This window comes from Sus scrofa, chromosome 18 (genome assembly GCF_054392235.1).
Source record: "Sus scrofa isolate SSC_HxYL_T2T_F1_AM1 chromosome 18, Sscrofa_HxYL_maternal_Yorkshire_Landrace_v2.0, whole genome shotgun sequence".
NCBI lineage: Eukaryota > Metazoa > Chordata > Mammalia > Artiodactyla > Suidae > Sus > Sus scrofa.
Window position 1 is genome coordinate 19,017,212 of NC_139400.1, and position 23,715 is coordinate 19,040,926.

The 23,715-nt window shown below is 51.9% G+C and overlaps 1 protein-coding gene and 1 long non-coding RNA gene across 6 annotated transcripts in view; one reads left to right on the forward strand and one right to left on the reverse strand.

Moving 5' to 3' along the window:
- Positions 1 to 23,715, forward strand: part of HIPK2 (homeodomain interacting protein kinase 2) — a 195,239-nt gene that overhangs the window by 125,461 nt on the left and 46,063 nt on the right. For all 4 annotated transcript variants that reach the window (XM_021078551.2, XM_085005253.1, XM_021078552.2 and 1 more), the window contains 4 exons: positions 16,582 to 16,705; positions 16,986 to 17,105; positions 18,590 to 18,676; positions 21,256 to 21,440. In XM_021078551.2, the coding sequence (XP_020934210.2) occupies positions 16,582 to 16,705; positions 16,986 to 17,105; positions 18,590 to 18,676; positions 21,256 to 21,440 (516 nt within the window). The remainder of the gene's footprint in view (positions 1 to 16,581; positions 16,706 to 16,985; positions 17,106 to 18,589; positions 18,677 to 21,255; positions 21,441 to 23,715) is intronic.
- On the reverse strand, positions 3,691 to 9,675 carry LOC146394909 (uncharacterized). Of its 2 annotated transcripts, none has more exons than XR_014833647.1 (2): positions 9,429 to 9,675; positions 3,691 to 8,465 (listed from the first exon to the last, which is right to left on the reverse strand). It is a non-coding gene; the product is annotated as an uncharacterized LOC146394909 (long non-coding RNA). The 2 variants fall into 2 exon arrangements; XR_014833648.1 differs by lacking the exon at positions 3,691 to 8,465 and adding an exon at positions 8,750 to 8,807 and having other exon boundaries at positions 9,429 to 9,565.

Consider the following 23,715-nt stretch of genomic DNA (forward strand, 5'->3'; position numbering starts at 1 on the left):
CCTTAATAATCATTTTAACCATATTTTGCCTGAGTAAAAAAACATATATATTTTTTTGGTCTGGCCGCACCCGCAGCATATGGAGGTTCCCAGGCTAGGGGTCGAATCAGAGCTACAGCTGCCGGCCTACACCACAGCCTCAGCCACGCCAGATCCGAGCCGCATCTGTGACTTACACCACAGCTCACGGCAACGCCGGATCCTTAACCCACTGAGCGAGGCCAGGGATCGAACCCACAACCTCATAGTTCCTAGTTGGATTCATTTCTGCTGCGCCACAACGGGAACTCCTGCCTGAGTAAAAATGTTAAGGGGAAGAGCAGGTGCCCGGGCTTGATTTCCCCTAGGAAAATGCCCTCTGGTAGCTGGTGCTTATTTGTTCAATAAACAAAACTTTAGGCTGGGAATTGAAGGTCAACATAAGCCGAATCCATGCGTGCGCTCACTGCTCCGGGACCACAGCATGTGCGTGCACCTGGGGGAGGAGCCTGCCCCCCGCCCCCGACCCCGGGCCTGAGCTGTGGTCACCCAGGAGGGTGTCGGTAAATGGAAGTGCAATGCATCATTCATGAGGCTGTGGTGGCCTGAAGTCTGGGTTGGGGGGGGGTGGTAATTACAGAATTGAGAATTGAGAACTGAGGCTGCAGGCGTGTAGTAACCGTTCTAGGTTAGAGGCTGTGTGATAGATGGCCGGCATTGTTCTCTTTCTGACCTTTTTCTGAACTTCCTCTGAGAAGAACAGAGGAAATACGCTTCTGCCTTTTCCCATATTGTTTTTGAGTAATGTCTTCTGATGCTGGCGTTTGGCGTTCCGGTTCCTCCACTTGGGGTTTTGCTTTCCGCTCACCGCCCCACCCCTTCCCCCGTGCTTTGCTGCTTCCCGGAGTAGAATCTAGTGGCTCATCACTTCATCCCAGTGTTCATGGTAAATACAGAGGCTACGCATTTATTTGCGATGTTGAACACAGTACATGCAGGGAAAGGAAGGACCCCTGCAGCATCCTTTCCCCACCTCTGCTCACTGCCTCTCTCGCCCAAAGCTGGCTCCCCCAGCCAAGCAAGACAGGCGTGAGAATGGTTCCTGGGGATGATGCCGATGGGCCAGTGAGAAATGCGTGGACCATGGCCTCTCAGTGGGAGGGATAACAGAGCAGGTGATGGACCGTAAGCTCCAGCTTGCAGGATAAAGTCATTTTCACTAGATGGTTAAGGTGCATGAAGGACTGATACTCACATTTAAATTAATGATGTGAGTTGTGGCTCAACGGAAATGAATCTGAGTAGCATCCATGAGGACGCAGGTTCGATCTCTGGCCTCACTCGGTGGGTTAAGGATCAGGCGTCACTGTGAACTGTGGTGTAGGTCACAGACACGGCTCAGATGCTGCATTGCTGTGGCTGTGGTGTGGGTCAGCAGCTTCAGCTCCGATTTGACCCCTATTCTAGGAGCCTCCATGTGCTGTGGATGCAGCATTAAGAAGACAAAAAATAAAAATAAACTACTGATGCAGTTGCGGAGAAAAAAACAAATAGCAGGGTGGGGGAACATGGGCTGTATTTCTTTCATCAGCCTTTTCTCTGTGCACCCAGAACACTCGGGTTTGTACTGCCACACTTCGCTGCCGGTGTCGATTTCCTGCCCCGTAATTTGGGGCTCTGAGATCATCTGAAGCCTGGCATCCTCTGTAAAGTCAGGGGGCCCCGGGCGAGGGAAGAAGGAAGATGTCTGTTTGATTTGCACACAAGAAAACGTCATTAAGAGTCTGGCAGAATGGTCCCACTTAGCCTCAAAGTCGAATCTAGAGTTGAACCTTTGGGGTGGTTGGGGTTGTTTTGTTTCTTGAAAAACAAACTCTTTTTGCAGCCGAATGAAAAGGAACTAGACAGTTCTGTGTCAGAGGCTTTCAAACTAGGGACGGAGTTTGGTTAGTTCCGTTTCGTCGGTCGAATGCTGACTGCACACCTGCTGTGTGTGGCACTCCAGCGCCTAGCGCTTCCTTCGGAAGCAAGTGTCAGCTCTCTTGTCAAGGAGCTTTTGAATCCAAGACAAGCCTAAAAGCGTACACGGGGAGACCTGCTTACATAGCTGACCCTCTACAGAGATGGGAGCCTCTCAGTTGCTTTAAATACTTTTTCAAAACTTTTATTCTTTGGCAGAAAAAAAAAAAAAAAAAACTGAACTCTTCACACCAATGATCACAACCATTCTTTCAGTCATCCATTTAATTGCTTGTGGTTCTTTGTTTTGTTTTGGCTGCTCGCATGGCATGCAGAAGTCCCTGGATCAGAGATCAAACCTGTGCCACAGCAGTGACAGTGCCAAATCCTTAACCACTAAGGCCACCAGGGAACTCCTTTAAAAATCTCCCTAGCTGCCTCCTCTCTTCCCATCCCTACTTGTTATTTCTTTCCTCACTTCCAGATAAATAGTTTCTCCTTTTCACCCATTCCTCCACTTAGGTATCTTTTAAAGATACAAACTTCCTCTGTCAAGCTTCTGCCGTTAAAAGTAAACAAAACTTGGAGTTCCCATCATGGCTCAGTGGTTAATGAACCTGACTAGTATCCATGAGGGCTCAAGTTCGATCCCTGGCCTTCCTCTGTGGGTTAAGGATCCGGCGTTGCCATGAGCTGTGGTGTAGGTCGCAGACACGGCTCAGATCCCTCGTTGCAGTGGCTGTGGTGTGGGCCGGCAGCTGTAGCTCCAAGTCACCTCCTAACCTGGGAACCTCCATATGCCACAGGGGCAACCATAAAAAGACAAAAAAAAAAAAAACTTTATAGGTGTCTATTCGGAGTTCTCCGTGGAAATCTTCTTTATCAGAGAAGTACTAGAAGGAGCTGGCTTACTCCCCACACCTTCTTCTTCCTGATCATTGTACAACTATAAATGTAAAAAAATGTAAAAAAAAATGTAATAAAAAAAGAAATTAAAATAAATAAATAAATAAATGCATATACAAATACAGAAGCAACACATAGTAAGAAATCCCTGTGCTTGCTTCTTCCTTGGACGGTCACTTCTGCTCAGCAGACATCTGCGGGTCGAGTGTTTACTGTGTCTTGCCCAGAGCTTGTGGTAGGAAAAAAGACACCGCAACCCTAGCCTCTTACAGCTCGTGAGTGTGATGTGTGACCGTCCTTATCTGTGGAGCAGCCCCGCCCCACAGCACCTGTGCCAGGTGTACAGCGATGAATGATGGACAGACCGCCACCTCCAGACGCTTCCAGTCCAGCTGAGAAGCTACCGACCAGTTTTCCTCCTTTTAAGAAATAATTAGGGGGAGTTCCCGTCGTGGCACAGTGGTTAACGAATCTGACTAGAAACCACGAGGTTGTTGCGGGTTCGATCCCTGGCCTTGCTCAGTGGGTTAAGGATGCGGCGTTGCCGTGAGCTGCAGTGTAGGTCGCAGACGCGGCTCGGATTCCATGTTGCTGTGACTCTGGTGTAGGCCAGCGGCTGCAGCTCCAATTCGACCCCTAGCCTGGGAACCTCCATATGCCGCGGGAATGGCCCTAGAAAAGGCAAAAAGACAAAAAAAAAAGAAAAGATATAAGTAGGTAAGATAATTCTTTTCAAGACATCACACAGCATGAACTGATCAAGAAAAGCCACAATCTGTTTAGACTGATGAAGCTTCTAGGATCAGGTGAACTGTGTCATGAAAACCAGTGAGGAAGGAGGCAAAGAGGAATAAACAACCTGTCTTTTAATAAAGACATTTAAAAAGTCAAAAAGAAAAAAAAAGGAAATAATTACCCGGACCGGGATGAGGGAACCGGACCGGGATGAGGGAAAGGCGTGGATGGGCTGGAGATGTGTTGTGGGGACACCGAATAGGCAAGTGCCTCCTCTGGAGGAGGCCAGATTCTAGCTGGAAGCCTTGCTGGCCAGGGGCACATAGTGGACAGCGGCCCGGAGGGGGTCCCTGGGGGCGGCCCCTGGTCCTGAGCGCTCCGATGAGTCCGGAGGGCTCTGCCCTCTTTCCTCTCGTTCCGGCACCAAGTCAGCTGCTCCCTCCCTTCTTTCCTTTCCTCCTTCTTCCTTCTTGCTTTCCTTTTCCTCTCCCTCTTGAGTCCCAGCTGATGGACATGGGGCAGCTCCCTGATGCCACATGCCCGTTGGCTCTCCGGACCCAACTCGCGAGAACAAAAGGAACATTTTAATCTCTCTCGCGGAAGGCGGCTCCATTCCACCGGCAGGGGGCAGGTCCCGCGCTCGGATGGCAAAGAGGCCCCAATGGCAAAGAGGCCCCGTGGTCAGGGTGAGAAAAAGTCTCAAGCCGTGGGATCCTCATCTGGGGAGCAGCTCACTCCCCTTCCACCGACGCAGACATCCTAAGCTGCAGCTCGCTGTGGGTCTCTCCCGTAGGGTCCCCAGCGGGCTCCATCCCTCTGTCCCACGGGAACCAAAGATTCGGGTGCCTTTCAGAGGGTGCGTCCGCGGCGCGGCGCTCCGGCAGTCCCTAATGCGAGCTGCAAAGAGCCAACTTCGGTTTGTTTGTTTTTAGGGCCACACCCGCGGCATATGGAGGTTCTCAGACCAGGGGTCAAATCAGAGCTATAGCTGCTGGCCTACACCACAGCCACAGCAACATGGGATCTGAGCCACTCTGCGACCAAGCTCACCGCCACGCCGGATCCTTAACTTCCTGAGCGAGGCCAGGGATCGAACCTGCAAGCTCATGGATCCTAATTGGGTTGGTAACCACTGAGCCACAACGGGAACTCCAAACCAGCTTTGTTTTTTGCTCCTTCATCCAAACACAAGGAAGCAAACTTGAGCTTTTTTTGGTTTGTTTTTTTCCAGTGCCTTTCCCAAAAGTTGGATATTGGAAGGTTTTCCCTAAATGAGTTGCCCTTGGCTAGAGACCTGGGATTTATGCCCATTTTGTTTGGCAAAACTCTCCCCATTCTAACTCCTGCCGGAACACCAACCAGCCACCTCCCGTCCCTACCGGGACAGGTCCTGACAGACCGACCATGGGTATGTCTCTGCAGTGTTTCCTGCTGGAGAATTGGGTGAAGGATGTCTCCTCGCTCCTGTGCTGCTCATCTGATCTCTGGGCAAAGCCAGAACCGTGTGCCCTTCCCTGGGGAGCAAAGCCAGCCTCGTCCCCCTGGCTCCTCTTCCCCCACTCACACCTGCCGCCCGTGGAGGCAGGACATACTGCATTTCGTGGGCCAGAACCTACTCCCTCGGCCAGGATGGCCCCTGGCTTTAGTTGAAAGCTTGCTTAGGTAGCGTATTAACTTTGTGGGCCCCTCTTTCTCTGTAATTCTCTACCAACAGTGCAGTACAGGGCAGAGGCCTCTGAGGAGGGTACAGGAATACCCCGTGGCTGCAGGGGAAATTCATCCTCCCACGCATGTTTGGCGTCTTTACTCAGTGGCTTCTTTTCCCACCTCGGGCTTCGGCTCCTGCTCTCTCGATTGGTGGTTCTCCACTCAGTGACACCGACTGCATCTCCTGCTCAAAGAGGGAGCAGGTTTCTGTTTTCAGGCCCTGTCTTGCTTACCCCTATCCATCAGCCATGGAGAATGCCTCCTGGAGTCCCCACTGAGAACCTGACTGATATCCAGGAGGAGGCAAGTTTGATCCCTGGCCTTGTTCAGAGGGTTAAGGATCCAGCGTTGCCACAAGGTGTGATATAGGTCACAGATGCGACTCGAATCCCGAATTGCTGGGGCTGTGGTGTAGGCTGGCAGCTGCACCTCTGATTTGACCCCCAGCCTGGGAACTCCCATGTGCCACCCTAAAAAGAATAAAAATAAATAAGAACACCTCCTGATTTAGCCCCGCGAGCCCTGGGATCAGCTGATGCTGTGGGGAAGGGAAATTGCCCAAGGGTGGGCCTTGTCACTGGCTGAGCGCTGGTCTCCAGGCTCATGCTGGCCCTGTCCTTCCCGGGGCAGGTGTTTGAGTGCCCTCTGTGGGCCTGTCGAAGCCAAGTGTTAACCAGTGTCCGTTTTACCCTGACAGCGATAGTGTGCACACAAGTACTCTTACCTTCTTAATGAGGTAGAGGGGGAGCCTTGAATTAACACACTCAGGTGTGCCAGAGGCCCGTCCTTCTTCCCGGCCTGACATCCCACTTTCACTCCACTGGGGGTGACATATCACCACCCGGAATAAAGTGGAGGGGCTGCCTCTGCGCTTGGTCCCCAGGAATTGAAATTCCCGATTCCCTCCCAGCGCAGAGAAAAGGGGCGTGGTCTCAGGAAGCAAAGGGTAACAGCAGGTGACAGTGTGACTCCGGCTAGGCCTTCTCGGTACCACGAGGCTTCCTGGGGAAGGTCCAAAGGCAGTTTCGGGAGTTCCCTGGTGGCCTAGCAGTCAAGGATCCGGTGTTGTCACTGCCGGGGCGCGGGTACAATCCCTGGCCCAGAACTTTCACATGCTGCAGGCGCAGCCAAAAAATGAAAGAAATAAATAATAAATAACTACACAGTTTCAGTCCTGAGACTAACAGCAAAGCAGAGGAGGCAGTGAACCAGCTAAAGTCATTCCTGCAGCCCCAGGCCTTCGGGCTGAGCCCCTGCGTGCATGCTGGGACTCTGGTCCAGCAGAGCCTATCAGGGGCATGGGGTCCGCACCAGGGCACACACACCCCTGGACAGGCCACCTGTCACCACCACGTGCGAGGAGTGGACTGTGTGTGGGCGGGGCTTCACCCGACGTGTAGGGACACTGGGCCTTGCTCTCTGACAGGTCACGGAGCTATATGTTTTTGCTTTATGCACTTCTGTGTGTGTATGTGTGTTGTTAACCTTCATAATCAATTTTTTTTCAACTTTATAAAAGAACCTGGAGAAGTGCAGGTGTTAAAAGAATCTCTAGATACAGATACACACAAAAACCTGAGAGTCTGTTTCCCTCGCTGACAGGTGCTTCCCCAAACATTTACTGAGTATGTCCTTTGGCAAAAAGTACACACGTAAAAAACCTGATAGTACTATAGTCCCATGGGGTGTTGGAAAGCAAGACCAGACTTTGTCCAGCCACCCTTGGCTGGTAAAACCCCAATAACCAGACTGGAAGGTACAGGGCCACCCAGCTTGGGACAGGCCAAGTGACCCAGTGTGGCAGTGCGTGTCAAGAAGATAAGAAATTACAGGGCAGTGTGCATATCTTTGAAATGACCCACAATGGGTCATTTCAAGTTCCTTCTTCCTGGCAACATTTCTTATTGATATTTACAAGGAACCAGACATCTGGGAACTGGTTTCCTGTTTACGCCAACGTTATTAGAAGCCTTTGGAAATTATAGTCATTGGAGTTCTAGATCCAGCCGTTTCCTCTGGTGTATAAGCCAGAAGGTAAGATTTTGGTGCTGTGCTTTGCAGAGCTGAAGCAGGGTCAACACAGGGGTTGGGGAAAGGGATGGAGAGATACTTACAATTTAGTGCACGCCAGGAAAGTCTTATTCAGAGCCAAGGTGTTCACTGCCAATACAAATCCAACAAACGTCCGCTCTGATTCTAACATTATGCTGCAGATGGTCGGCTGAATCAAGGAAGCTCGCTTCCTTTGGAAAACAGCCCAAGGGGGGCATCAGAATGACATCAACCTCGTGACCAAATTCTGATGGTGTGTGATGAGCTTTCCATGTGGATGTGATGCTTCGTTCTGAAGTCTTGAGCGTTTCTATTGGTAGAGCTGGAGATACTCAGTTACAGCAGAATCACCGGGGAGGGTCGTGCATCCCCATCAGCACACAGCTTCATGGACATCAGTAGGGGCCCTCAGGTGTCGAACTTCTGAAGCTGCGTCTCTTTGTCTTTGTCCTCATCTCCCAGCACCTAAGACAGAGCTGTTCCTTGCATTTCTCATATTCACCAAGGAAGCTGTGTCTTTTTCAAAACCCAATCCTAGGTTGACTTTGATTAGCCAGACCTTGATTGCTCTGTGGTCTCCACTAGGACCCTTCTGAGTCCCCCAGACATGGTGTGAACCCATCTTCTTAGGGATGCTGCCGGTGAAGCCCTCCACCACTCACCCCTCCACCACTCCACCCTCAGGCTGCCTTCTGTGCAGATCCTTTGGGCTTTAAGGTCCAGCTTCTCTCGAGAAGCCTCCCCCTGGCCCTCAGATTTCCGCCCTTTTTAGGGCTCTGTGTTGCTTTGATGTCATCCTTTGCCTCCCGTTCCCGGTCACCAGCGCAGGTAGTGGCTCCGAGCACATGTCAGCATTTCCAAGACTCCTTATTTTTGCGGTGGAAACTTGAGATTTAACAACCTATCTGAAATACAATTTTACATTTTGATCGCTTCTGCCCCAGCCATACCGAGTTACTTTCAATCTACATATATTTGCGGGAACGGGCTTTTTCACTGCAGTCCAATTCGAGTACACCTTATAATATCAGTGATTATTAAATACCATGGACTAACAGAGTGTCTTGCTTCCAAGGAGTTCAAACTGCTTTATAGTTCTGCTGACCATCATTTATCTTCATAAGCTGCTGTAGAGACAAGGCGGGGGAGGGGGCGGCGGGGGGGAAACAAGATTCATAATCAGATTTTATAGATGGTGAAATAAAAACTCGGAGAAATTGAGTAACATCTTTCCAGAAATGCACGGTTCTTCCTGTGTTCTCTGATTAATGTTGCAGATTTATTGCCCAAGTTGGGAGTGGCTGTGAACCTTGCACTTGTTTTATTAGCGTGCTGTGCGCATGATGGCGACATGGACTTGGCCGGGGAGGCTGGGCGAGGAAGAGCTTGTACCACGAAAGGGAACGCAGGGTTAGGGCAGTGCACCCCGCTAGGAGGAAGTGGGGGGTTGCAGGTGGGTGGCTTTCCTTCTAAAATGAAATGAGAGGTACTTAGTTGTTGATGAAATTAATCTTTGTACTTTTTCATATAAGTAAGTGAACCAAAAATGTTTAATGTGTATGCTTTCATAGATTTAAACAGAGTTCTGCTCATGTTTCAGCTTAGGAGGAAGAAAACAGGCCTTAAAAGGGATGCCTTGAAGTTCCCGTTGTGGCTCAGGGTAACGAACCTGACTAGTATCCATGAGGATGCAGGTTCGAGCCCTGGTCTTGCTCAGTGGGTTAAGGATCCAGCATTGCTGTGAGCTGTGGTATAGGTGGCAGGCGTGGCTCAGATCCCTAGTTGCTGTGGCTGTGGTGTAGGCCAGCAGCTGCAGCTCCAATTCGACCCCTAGCCTGGGAACGTCCATATGCCACAGGTGCAGCCCTAAAAAGAAAACAAACAAACAAAAAAGATGCCCTTTATTTACTTGCTGTCACATGGCCTTAGCTATGTTATAGATAAGTGGCTTCATCTCTGCTGATTGCCAGGCCCCCTGCTTCCTGTGACGCTCTGTCTCATCGCATCCTCCCGCCAGCACCAGGAAGTCGGTGTACAGCCACAGCTGGATTCTGCCTGTGAACACGGGGCTCCTGAGTGTTTCCACTTACCTTGGTGGGGGAGTTGTCCACGCTTCTGTTGGGGGTCATTCCCACAGAGGGTCACAGGGTCTGGACGTGGTCTGCGAGTGCCCTGTCAGCCATGTGCACAGCCGGAGGGAGAGCCCGTGCAGGGAAACAGCGAAGCTTCATCCCTGGTGTGTTGAAGATGAGGGCAGTTTATTCTCTTTCTAGAGGAAAATAGAGCTTTCGTGTCTTGCTGTGGGAATGTTGGGCAGGAACAGTCTCTCTCTTTCTTAGGTGCAAATTTTGTCTGACACTTCATATATGTTTAAAGTATTCGATGTCCCAAAATAGCGCTGAGGAGCCTCTGTAAGATGATTCCGTGGGGTGGCGAGTGACGCATGAGTCACCGACGGGACCTGGGCCATTCTGAGCCCGGGAGGAAAGACCATTTCCCAAGCCAGCCGTCCTGCCTATTGTGGAGCAGAACTGAGAATAGAAACGGCTCCTGTACAAGAAACCGGAATGTGATTTTTTTTTTTTTTTAAGCACATAAACTTTGAAACAGAAAGGCCAAGTCGTCTGCCTCTTGTCATAAGAGGTGTTGCCAGCGAGATGGTGCCGGCATCGGGGAAAACTGGCACCTGCTGAGGGTGTGGGGTTGAAACAGAGAGATGCTTTCCTTCTGCAGATGGATGGTGAGCACCTACCGTGCCCCTGGCGCTGGAGATACAGCAGTGGCGGGGAGGATAAGAGGGAGCGACAGGGGAGGACACGCACTCTCCCAGGCCTGTGCCTGGAGGCCACCCCACCTGTCCACTTCCCAAGACTCAGCTCAGACTTCTCCTGGGGAGCCCTGCCTCCTCCTTTTCCTCCCCTCCCCGCAGTGCTGGGTGCCTGCAGCGTGTTGGCTGTAGGCTTGCTTGTCGCCTCTGACTAGACCGTGCACTCCTGGAGGGGCCGTAGGGTCTGGTTTATTTTTCCGTCTTCGGCACCAAGCACGGTTCCTGGCGCGCAGTAGGCGCTTCAATGGCAGTCGAATTGTTCCACTGAATTCTGGCTTAGAATAAACATTGGTAAGAATGGTTTCTTCTTCACTAAAGAGTAAATGTGCCTTAGCAACTAGGAAATGTGCTTCAGGTGTGCTGAACAAACAGACAAAAAAAACAAACAGATTTTAGACTTGACTTTGGACTTCCGGGAGCTCAGACAGAGCCTTATGGGCCAGCGGAACCGGGCTCACTGAGGGAGGGGCCAGATAGAGTCGTGCCTTCCTCACCTGAGGGTTTGTGGCCTGGGTGTTGAGCAGATTTTTATGCAGTCCGCTGTGTGCCAGAATGAGGATCAGAACACACGAGACACAGCCCCTGCCCTTCAGAAGGTTTAGTAGAGGGCAGATTCCCAAACGTGTGTACAGCAGTAGCTGGTCAGTTCATATTTATTGGTCCGGTTCAGCGATGTGTGTCTATCTCCATTGCCCGGTCTGCCAGCACAGAGAAGGTGGCCGGGGTGTTATTTGAGTCGGCCGGGGGCGGGGAGCAAGCTGTATCGGAAACGTGATCAGCGTGTCATGCGTGCAGAGAAAAGGACACATCCTTTGAAACGAGGGAGAGTTTCAGGGTAGATTGGAAAAGACGGAGACCAAAGGCAGGAGACCAGTAGGGGGTTACAGCAGAGGCCTGGATGGAAGAGGGCTCCATCAGGCTAGTAGCCCTGGGAGCTGAGTGGCTAATGGCTTCAAGAGAGTTAAGAGGTGATGACCCTGTGTTATCCTTCAGCCTCTTCAGCCCCCTGCTGCCTTTGGTGGCTTTTTTGCTGTTCTTTTGTGAACCACCCATAGGCAGATACCTCCCACCCTCGGTCCCTGCCGTGGGCGGGGCTGCTCTCGGGTGGGCGGGGCTGTAGGCCAGGCCCACCTCCAGGCCTCCACCCTTGCAGGGGCCTGACCCCCTCCCCCAGGCTTCCATTCCTTCGTGAGGATTTGCCCCGTCCACTCTCCTTTGTTTGCGCTGCCTTAGGACTTTCCACCTGCATCACATATTTTAGCACTTTTTTACATTTAATAAAGGTTTATTCCATCAGCAAATCCTCATGGATTGAGTGGCTGGCTGCTAAATGCCAGCCGCGGTGCTGCGTTCCTGGACTTAGCAGGGGAGCCAGACAGTGAGCAGGTTATTGGGAAGGTGCTGTAAAGTGACATTTCCGGCCCTGTGGATGGAGACGCACTGGTATCAGGGGATGCCTGTCTGTGGCGGTGACAAGGAAGCTGAGGTTTGAGGGGCGGGAAGGGGGCGGCCACCTGAGAGCGAGCGGAGGGAGCTTTGGAGGCAGAAGCAGCAGCACCTCATGAAAGCTCTGGGTCCAGACGTCACTTAGGCCTTAGCGCCTGAGAGGAAGCTGGCTGGGCTGCCTCTTACTGAACCGGGAGAGTGGAGTGGAATGACAGCGCCCCGCTGGGCAGGGCCTGGCCACGGAGGTCCCCGTGGGCCAGGAGGGGATTCAGTGTGTCGGGGAGCCCCTGAAGGGCCTCAAGCAAGGGATGTGTAGTCCTTCTGAACAGCAGAGAGTGGACCGAAGGAAGGGGTGACAAGGGGTAAAGACCGGACAGGAAGCGCCAGGCCAGAAGGGTGGCTGGGACCAGAGCATTGGCAGCAGAAGTAGAGAGTCAGGGGCCACTTTGAGATATTTTTCAGAGCTGCAATATTGCTGAGTTGGGTGGTGAGCTTGGAGGGGGAGAGAGAGATCATTCCCAGGTTTCCAACATGAATAACGGGACGGGCGTGGGGGATGGGCGGGCATTCCACTTAGCGCAACAAGGAAGACAAAAGGAGGAATTATTGTGGGTGGGGGTGGAGCAGAGAGAGGACGTCTGTCCCAAGTTTGAGATGCTGTGGGGCATTCCAGTGGAGAGGCAGGCCACCAGAACATAAAGCTAGAGCTGAGAAAGTCCAAGATGGAGACAGACATCTGGAAATTCACGTGGATTTAAGCCTGTAGGAATGGGAGTTCCCATTGTAGTGCAGCAGAAGTGAATCAGACTAGTATCCATGAGGACACAGGTTCAATCCTTGGCCTCGATCAGTGGGCTAAGCATCCGGCATTACCATAAGCTATGGTGTAGGTCAAAGACTCGGCTTGGATCCTGCACTGTTGTGGCTGTGGTGTAGGCTGGCAGCTGCAGCTCTGATTCCCTAGCCTGAGTAGCTCTGTATGCCAAGGGTGTGGCCCTAAAAAGCAAAAAAAAAAAAAAGAAAAGGTAAATCTGTAGGAATGGCTACAGTGACGGTATCTGTTTCCTAGCACTGTGGAGACAGTGCGTGACTCGGAATAACAGATATTTATTCTCTCCAGTTCTGAAAGCTAGAAGTCCGAAATCAAGGTGTCAGCAGGGCCACGCTCCCTCCAAAGCCTCTGGGGGGAGGATCCTTCCTTGACTTTTCTAGCCTTGGCTTGTGGCAGTGTCACTCCAGTCTCCGCCCCAATCCTCGCATGGCCGTCTTTCCTCTGCATCTGTGTCCACACGTCCCTCTTCGTCTAAGGACACAAGTCATATTGGACCCACCAAGAATCCGCCCTGCTCCAGGGTGGCCTCATCTCAACTAATTACATCTGCAATAACTCGATTCCCAAGTAAGAACACACTTCAAGGTACGGAGGGTACAGTTCCACCCACAACCATTACGGAGAAGAGCAGTGGAGAAAGGGAGGGATGCTGGGGCTTCGCCATCCTGTCGCCGCTGGATAGAGGAGGACAAGCCAGCGAAGGAACAGACAAGCCGCAGGCAGAGGGGCAGGACAGACATGGGAGCACGTGGTATCGTGAAAACCAAGACCATGGCTTCACAGGGGGACGAAAGGTCACCTGCGTGCAGGAAGAAATGTGGTTCTCGGGTTCCAGGGCTGAGCAGCTGACCAGTGGACATGACAGGGTCACTGCCAACAAGGACACTTGAGTGGTCGTAAGGTCTCAGGGCCCTTGCGTCGGGTGGGGGTGGGGGCGGGGGGGTCCAGCCAGAGGAGGAAGAGGAGATGCGGGAGACACAGCGGTGAAAGCTGCGGGAGAGGAGGACTCCAGAGATTGAGCTTTGGAAGGAGAACAGAGAAAGGCGGCAACAGCTGCTAGGAGCTGAGGGATTAGGGAAGGTCGGATCGGGTTTGGTTGTGTTTCGTCCTTGCATCCTGCTTCATTTGTTTACATGGGAGATGCTGGAGCACGTGCGTGTGCTTGGAGGAGTTTTCCTATGTGTGTATGTGCACGGTGTGCATTTTGTATGTGTCTTCAGTTGTCACTTGTGCTTCCCAGCCTCGGGACAGGGCTGCGCCGTCTGTTTCTTTTGTCCCCCCACCATCCCGCCTGACGCTTGAGCGTTCGTTCACCATGGTCACGGCAAGAATAATACCCTGCTGTACGTAGCACGGTACCGTGAACAGGTGCCCTTTCATTTTCTGGCGGAAAATGGCCTGAAAGCAATTTTCACAGGCCCCGTGCGTGTGATGCGAGTGGGCAAAAGCCACATCTAGTGTTTTTTTAACCAAAGAACATCACTCAGGTGAGCTTTGCATGACACTCTTACTGGTTGGATTCTGCTGTGCAGCTCATCAGGGAACAGAATCCAGGAAATGGGTTTCCAGGGGTTTTCAGAGGTTCCCGGTGGCCAGCCTAGGGGCTTAAGAACCAGTTGATTAACCTGGTAGGAAGGGCAGCCCCATGGTCAAGTTCAGACATGTCCCCAAGGAACCAAACCAGCCTGTTCCTAAGACCCGATCTGGTGAACGGAGGGTCCAGGCTGTGAAGGGACAAGTCACAGGAATGGGGGATAGAGGTGCTGAGATGCTTGATGCTGAGCCAGCAGCAGCAGCCACCACGGGAGGGGCTTCTCGGGACCAGACCAGGATCCCTCTTCCAGGAAGAGGCCTGAGTCTGCATGTGACAGGAAGGAGGAGGACACACCTGAGTCTAGAACAGCAACAGCAGAAAGAAAAGCAGGTTCTGGGAGTTCCCGTCATGGCTCAGCGGTTAACAAACCTGACTATCTGTGAGGCCTCGGGTTCGATCCCTGGCCTGGCTCAGTGGGTTAAGGATCCGGTGTTGCCCTGAGCTATGGTTGTAGGTCACAGACGTGGCTCAGATCCCGAGTTGCTGTGGCTGTGGTGTAGGCCAGCAGCTACAGCTCTGATTCTACCCCTATTCCTGGGAACCTCCATATGCAGCGGGTGCGGCCCTAAAAAGACAAAAAAAGAAAAAAAAAAAAGAAAGAAAAAGAAAAGCAGGTTCTGACACACGTGGAATAAAAGCATGTTGTTTGCCCTGTAATGGTCTTTTCGGATATTCTTTTCTTTTCTAAAAGATATAGGGTGTTTTTTGGTTTTTGCTTTTTTTTAATAAACCAAAACCACCTCTGAGGAGATTGCACTGCTAGAGGTAACCGGCAATAATCTGTCAGTCACACACAATGATCAGCTGCAGCTCCAACTCAACCCCTAGCCCGGAACATCCATGTGCCTCCAGTGAGGTCCTAAAAAGACAAAAAAATAAAAATAAAAATACCACTGCAGCACCCCCCAGAGCAGTGCCAGAGGGCAAAAGCCAGCTCCCACCTTCTCACAAACCCTCCGCCACGAGGCTTGGAGGAGACAAAGACCAAAGATGGGCCAGATGCCAGGCAGAACACTGGCAACGGAAGATGCCCCACAGCGGGGGGACGGCGACAGGGAAGACCCATTAAACAGCCCTGAGGCCACTCGCACCCCACCTTCTGCAGCACCTCGGAAGCCTGGGAAGACCCAGCCCTGGGCTTCAGGACAAGTGCTCGCTGCCCAGAACGTGACTGTGGTTCCCTAGAAGCACCCGGCAGCTGTGCTGACGCTCCAGCTCCAAGTGGAGAAACGCCTTTTTACATCGGAAAAATCAGAAGACTTTGAAACAAGACATTCTGGCATCCTGGCGGATGGATGGGGGTGTGGGGTTTGTCTTGTTTTTTTCAATACCACTCTGCAGAGAAAAAAAGATGGGCAGCGAGAGCCAATTTAAAGCAGCAGCTGGGGTGATGCTTTGGAAGCAGGGGGAACTTCAGCTAAGAGCCCCAAGCCCTTCCGTCCCTCCTCGTATGCTAGATGAGCCAAGATAACCCAGATGGAGAAAAGTCCCCCGGCTCCCTGCACCCCCACTCCAGGCCGCTGAAAGGGTAGGAGAATAGTTTCTTCCTGCATCGCTGAATCAAGGAGGCAGTTCATAGAGAAAACCGGAGTGGGGCCGGTGCGTTTCTGTATCAGCAGAGTGCTTCGAGCCTCATTTTTTTAAAAAGCATTTACTGCATCCCTAGCCCTGCTCGGTGGGTTAAGAATCTGGTGTTGCCTCGACCTTTGAAGCGTGGTTTTCTCCAAAATGTAACCCTAGCTAATCATGACCAGTTCCTAGAAAAGGAGAACTCTGTGACCTCCGGTTTTGATTACCAACCACATGCGACATTTTCCCTTTGAGTTTAGGTGATTTCCTTCAGAAATTCCAGCATGTAACCTGGTTTATCATGTGAAGGAACAGAATTTCTATGGTTGGGAAAGAGCTTAGCATGGAATTCTGACTGATACCCAAAGTATGTGTCAGGAATAGGGTTCTGTCATTGTAATAGAGACCTTTTTAGGTTGACTTCTTAGAAGCTCCTAAAAAAAATAGTATTTCCTTGGGAAAGGGCGATGCAAATTCCTAAGGGAGGGTTTGTTGGCATGACCGGTTATTGGCTTTAATTCTCTTCTGGCGGAGGACGCTTGTTTTATGTATTATTGAAAATCGAATACCTGTCCTTCAGAATTCCTTTCCAAAAACGAGGCATTGTCTAGAGATTGGTTCCCAGGTTTTCAGCTACAAAAGAGAACTGCGCTCCATGAAGTGGTATTCGCTCACCTGGCTGGCATGTCATGGTGATGAGATCAAGAGATGTGGTTCCCTCTGGGTCTGTTCTAGAGCCACAGACCAACCCTTTATCTCAGCCAACCATCCAGCCAGGCTCCCTGCTGTTGGGAGGACCAGGCCAAAGGATGCAGGGACTGTGGCAACCCGGCGTGAGAATGACAGGCCCTCGAAGGGGTCAGGCGTGGTACCCCAGGCTTGAAAGCTTGGATTTTCTGTGGAATTCCCATACACATAGCTGCCCACATTTCCGCATCGCTCATGATTTTTTTTTTTTCCATTCTTCCTTTTCAGGGCCCCTGAGATCATCCTTGGTTTACCATTTTGTGAGGCAATTGATATGTGGTCCCTGGGCTGTGTCATAGCGGAGCTGTTCCTGGGCTGGCCGCTGTATCCAGGGGCTTCAGAGTACGATCAGGTGGGTCCACACGGCACCGGTATTGGCGCAGGCCCTGTCCACATCAGCACCTCGCTCCCGACCTGGCGGATGGATGGGAGTGTGGGGTATTTTCCCGTCTCCCCAGCCTTGCAGCCCTTCGCCTTGCTTCCCTTTATCCGCCTTTCTTTTCCCTTTTCCTCTGATGGCTCCTCTCCATCCTTAGAAAAGTGTCATTTTTCTCAGAGGCACTAGAGCCATTCGTCCACCCCGTGTGTGGTGACAGGAAAAGCCCTGACTTCATTCTCCTCTTTTCTTGCAGATTCGGTATATTTCACAAACACAGGGTTTGCCAGCAGAATATTTATTAAGCGCAGGGACAAAGACAACTCGGTTTTTCAACCGTGACACCGACTCGCCCTATCCTTTGTGGCGGCTGAAGGTAGGTAGGAGACTCTCCCTTGGATTCGGCCACGGGGCGGATGCATTCGAATGCTCAGGAGCCCCGCTTGGCCGGCCCTGCTGCCTTTGGCCTTCTGCCTCTGAGGGCGCACCTCCCAAGATCTGGTGGGTTCCGAGCCGGAAACATGAACCATCCCCTCGCCCTGAAGGAGCTGCCAGTCCAGAGGGAGGCCGAACCCGTGCAGCCAGCCCAGCCCCCTTCCCGTGACCCGCGTCCTGTTCCCAGCAGGAGCGCAGGAGGGTGGGAGCCCGGAGGAGGGCGCCTTTAACCCGAGGTGACAGAGGGTCAGGAGGAGCCTTGGAGGGGGCCCTAAAGGATGAAGAGGGCCTTCCAGGCAGAGGAAACAGCCTTAGCTGCATCTGAAGGCTCCCGGGAGGGGGTCCCCCAGCGGGCAGGTGGTGTGGCCGCCCCATTGCACACCGTAAACCCCGTGGTTTGACTCTAACGGAAACATTTTTTGCTTTCACTTTGATCTGTGCCTCGTAATTAAAATTAACTTTTTTTTTTTCCTGGGAAGGAGAAAATAATGCAGATCTTAAGGGTGTTTTATATTCATTTTAGGTGCTTCCTTTTTTTGCAAGGATGTGGGTGGGTGGTTTTTTTGTTTTGTTTTTTTGTTTTGTTTTGTTTTTTTGACTGAAACCACAGCCAAACTATAATACATTTAAAGATAATATGTAGCCAGTGGTTGCAAAAGAGTTAGGAAAAGAGATTCAAAAGCTAAGCAAGCATCTTAGACTGTTGACCGGAGGCTGGCCTTTGGCATCTGTGAGGGTGAGTTTGATAAATTAAATTTAAAAATCAAACCATGCAGAAAAGGGCTTCTGCTCTTCCACCTGTGGAATCTGACCTTATCCCTTGAACTTGGGGAAGAAAGTCAGCTTAGCGGGGATATGGCATATCTTGCTCATCTGGGGACCCTCCAGACCAGACTCAGAGCTGTTCACGGGAAGGAAAGAAGAAGGATGAGTGAGTTAGTGTGGAGCACAACGAGAGAAAGTAAGTAGGATGCAGGAGTTCCCGTCGTGGCTCAGTGGTTAACGAATCCAACTAGGAACCATGAGGTTGCGGGTTCGATCCCTGGCCTTGCTCAGTGGGTTGAGGATCCTGTGTTGCCATGAGCTGTGGTGTAGGTCGCAGATGCGGCTCAGATCTGGCGTTGCTGTGGCTGTGGTGTAGGCCAGCAGCTACAGCTCCGATTCGACCCCTAGCCTGGGAACCTCCATGTGCCGCGGGGAAGGCCCTAGAAAAAGGCAAAAAGACAAAAAAAAAAAAAAAAAAAAAAAAAAGAAAGAAAGAAAAGAAAAGAAAGTAAGTAGGATGCAGGTCACTCAAGTCTCTTCCAAAAGGTGGGCAAGTCTTTTGCTTCTTTCCTGTTGGGAGAGGCAGACGCTGTAGGGTTTGCGCCACTGTGGCTGGGAAATAATTCACCTTATCAATGAGTGTTTGCCTCTCTTGATCAGACACCAGATGACCATGAAGCAGAGACGGGGATTAAGTCAAAAGAAGCAAGGAAGTACATTTTCAACTGTTTAGATGATATGGCCCAGGTAAGCTCCGTGGGTGGCTATGACGTGTTAGCCTCTTACAAACAAGACCTCTGCAAGAGTAAGACAGGATGGCGGGTAGAAATCCACCTTACTCAACCTTAGCGGTTGACCCTGACCTTAAACAGTGGTACCCCAGCCTCAGTCAGAACACCGTTGGGTGTGTGGAACATTTTTAAGACCTTTCACTAGTTCTTTAAAAATAGCTTCAGTCTGTTGGTTTCCCAGCTGTAGAAGAGTACTGGCCAATCTTCCTGACGTTTCCATGAGAAAGATTCACACCCATCTGTACACGTGACTAGTCCCTAGGGCTGCCATGACAAGCTGCCACAAGCCAGGTGACTTAAGACAACAGGCAGTTATTCTCACAGTTCTGGAGGCTCAAAGTTTGAAATCAGAGTGCCAGCAGGGCCATGTTCCCTCCACAGGCTCTGGGAAGAAAGAGCCCTTCTCCTGGCCCCTGGTGGCCCTTGGCAATCCTCAGTGTCCCTTGTCATGTAGCTGCTTTGCCCCTAACTCTTCCTCCTCCTTTATGTGGCCAACAACCCTGTGTTCCTTCTCATCTCCATGTCCAAATCTCCCGTCTTTCTCTCTTTTTCTTTTTAAAGGAAGTTCCCAGGCTAGGGGTCAAATAGGAGCTGCAGCGGCTGGCCTACGCCACAGTCATGCAACGAGAGATCCGAGCCACCTCTGCAACGTACACCACCACTCACAGCGACACTGGATCCTTAACCCACTGAGTGAGGCCAGGGATCGAACCTGCGTCCTCATGGATCCAAGTTGGGTTCATTGTTGCTGGGAATTTGCCTTTCTTCCTCTTAAAAAGACACCAGTCTTTGGATTTAGGACCCACCCTACTCCAGTGTGACCTGAACTTTTTTTTGCATCTGCAGAGACCCTGTTTCCCAGTGAAATCACATTCCCGGGCGCCAGGGATTAGGACTCATGTCTTTTGCAAGAATGCCGTTCAACCCACTGTACTCACTCGCCGTCAGCTCACTGGAGAGACCACAGGCTCTCACCTTTGTGCCCAGAGAAAGTTCTAGAACTTCAACACTTTTTAGGGTAAAACTAGGCTGAAATGAGCACAGCCCAAAGTGAGTTTTTCTTCAAAGCATCAAGAAATAACACTATAGGCCAATAAACACTTAGCACACCTCTTACTGAAGATAAGTGTAACCAAAAAACATGATTCTGGGTAAAGTATACTTGTCAGTTGATTAGAAGCTTAGATTGTCTGAGAAAGCTGAAATTGCTTTCCAGCAATTTCTTGAAAAATATAGAAAACACCATAAAACAAAGTTTTTAAAGGCTATCCTAGTGTAGACTTGCTTTTGGTCAAAGAATCCTGTGTTCAGGTATCCTGCTCACCATGGCCAGAGGTTATCCCAGCAAACACAGGGCTTGAATAATTCTGACCCTGATTCAGGAGCTGCAAGAAGACTGTACGTGTGAAAGGGGGCATTTAGGCTCTGGTATCTCCCTCTGAAGGAGAAGTAAATAAACCTTGTGGGGAGTTCCCCTTTTGGCTCAGCAGTTTGAGAATCCAGCTAGCATCCATGAGGATGCAGGTTCGACTCCTGGCCTCGCTCAGTGGATTAAGGATCTGGCATTGCTGTGAACTATGGTGTAGGTCTCAGATGCCGCTAGGATCCTGCACTGCTGTGGCTGTGGTCTAGACTGACAGCTGCAGCTCCAATTCAACCCCTAGCCTGGGAACTTCCATATGCCACAAATACGGCCCTAAAAAGCCAAAAAAAAAAAAAAAAAGGCAACCAAACGACCTTGAACCTTGCGGCATTCTCTTGAGGTTTATCACTGCAGTGGCCTGGGTTGCTGCTGTGTTGCAGGTTTGATCCCTGGCTTGGGAACCTCCATGTGCCTCAGGTGCAGCCAGAATAAAACCTAAACCTTGCACCTTTGTGTGTGTGTGTGTGTGTGTGTGTTCGTTTGTGTGTCCTTTTTTTTTTTTTTTTTTTTTTTTTTGCTGGATCCTTTAACCCACTGTGCCTGGCTGGGGTTTGAACCTGTGTCCTGGAGCTACAGAGATGCCTCCAGTCCCACTGTGCCACAGCAGGACCTCCACGTCTTATCTTTTACTGCTTGGTTGTAATTATTGTTGTTTAACTGTGGAAAAATACCTGTATCCTAAACTCGATCATCGAAACCATTTTTAAGCGAACTGCTTAGCGGCATTCAGTGCGTTCGCATTGTCAGGCAGTCCGTCTCCAGATCTCTTGCTCTTGCAGCTCTTTTCAGCGAGGCGTGATGTGTGGCGCCCTCCAGCCTAACTGTTAAAAGCAGGAGCAGGGAGCTCCCGCCACTTCTGTGTACCCGCAGGTGCCAGCGTGGCCCCCTCCCTCCCCGGCGAGTGGCGTCCCTCGTTCTTTCCTGCGGGGAGAGCAGCCGCATCCCCTGGGCAGTGCTCACACCCGGCGGGGCCTCCCTCGGGGCCACACAGCCGTCTGGGAATGGGACGGGGTGACGGAGGGGTCGGATGGAGCTGCCAGGCGCGGAATAAGGGGGCTCGGGGGGGAGAGAGGCCCGGCGAGGTCTTGGTAACCTGTCCCCACTTGCTGCAGGTGAACATGACCACCGACTTGGAAGGGAGTGACATGTTGGTGGAAAAGGCGGACCGGCGGGAGTTCATCGACCTGTTGAAGAAGATGCTGACCATAGATGCCGACAAGAGAATCACGCCCATTGAGACCCTGAACCACCCCTTCGTCACCATGACGCACTTACTCGATTTTCCCCACAGCACACAGTAGGTATCCCACGCGAGGCTTCTTATACCAGGGGGTGCGGCCAGCTTCCTCTTAAAGCCCCGGAGAGTACACCTCGGGCTTTGCAGCCGAGCAGGGTCTGTCACAAGCCCTCAGCTCCGCCCTTAGAGCTGACAGCAGCTGTAGACGGTACCTACACCCGTGAAGGAGGCTGCGCGCCAGTGAAACAGTAGTTGTAAAAACAGGTGGCGGCCAGATTGGGACACTGGGCCGAAGTTTTCTTGACACCAAAAGAAGAAACAGGGAGTTCCCATTGTGGTGCGGTGGAAACGAACCCGACTAGTAACCATGAGGATGCAGGTTCGATCCCTGGCCCTCTCAGTGGGTCAAGGATCCATTGTTGGCGTCAGCTGCAGTGCAGGTCACCGGCGCCACTCGGATCCCATATGGCTGTGGCTGTGCTGTAGGCCGGCAGCTACAGCTCCACTTAGATCCCTGGCCTGGGAACTCGCATATGCCGCATGTTCTGACCTAAAAAGCAAAAAAAACAAAAAACACAAACAAAAAGAGGCAACAGTGGAGCGTGAAAGGGCTCAGGGCCGGGCGACCAGGTCTGGGTGTCTGGGCACGAAGGAAGATGCTCAGCAGGGCGGTGTCGGTGAAGCAGAGCCGCCTTCACTGCTGGAGGTTACTCCCAGACCTGGTCTGGAGTGGACTCCGTCTGCTTTGGATTTGGGCCTCTCCATTCATCCATCCGCTCATCTGCTGTGCTGCGCGCTGTGCCAGGGGCTGGAGTAGAGGCGGGAGGAGGAGAACAGGTGGAGGCCCTGCCCACTGGAGCTTCTGGTCAGCAGGCGAGAGAAAGGTCCTAAACCAGTGATCCCTAAAGGACCCAGGCGGTCGGCAGCGGATGGACGGGGCACGGAGAGCGTGTAGCAAGGGGGCCTCGCCTCGGGGGCAGCGTGGGGAAGCCCCGACTATGTGAGCCCCAAAGGAGAGGGAGGTCCCTGCTGGAACGGCCAGCAGAGCAGAAAGGGTGTCGCCGTGTGGAGGCTCCAACACAGGCAGGAGCAGACCTGAGCGCCAAGGGCAGGCCTTCCGCGTTAGGAGGTCGGTCTTTATCCTCAGAGCGACAGGAAGTCGTGAAAGGATTTATGTGCTCGGGAATGGCTGGGGAGAGTTCGTTTAGCAAAGATCTGTCTGCTGTCTCTCGATCAGGTCAAATGAGCCTAGAAGAAATGCCTTGGAAGTTCTGGGTAACTTAGCGAGAACTGTTTCTTTTCTTTTTTTTTTTTTTTTTGTCTTTTTTTAGGGCTGCACGCTCGGCATATGGAGGTTCCCAGGCTAGGGATGGAATCGGAGCTACAGCTGCTGGCCTAACCACAGCCACAGCAACACAGGATCCAAGTCATATCTGCAACCTACACCACAGCTCACGGCAACGCCAGATCCTTATCCCACTGAGCGAGGCCGGGGATCGAACCCTTATCCTCATGGATACTCCTTGGGTTCATGACCACTGAGCCACAACGGGAACTCTGCTTCTGTCTTGTCTTGTCGAGCCCTGGGTGGTGGTGGTTTAAGCGGGGTGGAAAAGTTCAGGCAGAGCAAACGGAACAGAGAAATGGAGCAGAGGTGCTGGGCGTGGCGGTTGGCCGGGGTAGCGTGAGGGGAGCTGTTCTGCTCAGGTGAACACTTGGAGGAAACAGATGCTTGGGTCCCTCAGGTTGCAGTTTCGCTGGGCTGCTGCTGGAGAAAAAAACCGACGCCGATTTCTGGTGTTGCATAAATGAAGCAGTGGCGTAGTTCTATCCCAAAGGACGGCTGGGGGAGGCTTAGCTTAGTAAGAAAGGACGTGAAGATGGAAGGAGCCAAAGCGCCTGAGGGGGCGACGAGCTCAAAGAATGGTTAGTGCAGTGACGGCTGAATAAGCCAGAGGTTAACAATGGGACCAGGCGGGATGCTTGAATCGGTGATGGGACCCTGGAGCAGGTCCAGGCTGACGGTCCAAGGAATGGGTGCCGGGAATGGACAATGGGTCGCGGGAGATGAGAAGGAGCTAAGAAGCCAGAGTGTCTGATGGGTGGTCGGGGTGACCCCTGACGTCTCTGGGAGCGCAGGGAATGGGTTAAAGAGAGAGAGGAGAGGTGAGGTGCAGCACGAGAATGGGAGGCAGTGTCAGTGCATGGAGGCCGCCGTTGCAAAGTGCCCGGAGTGGCCGAGGGCCTCAGAGAGCAGACATGTATTTTCGTGTGCTTCCAGAAGCCCAAGATCTAGGTGTGTGGCAGAGCTGTTCTCTCTCGGGGCCTCTCTCCT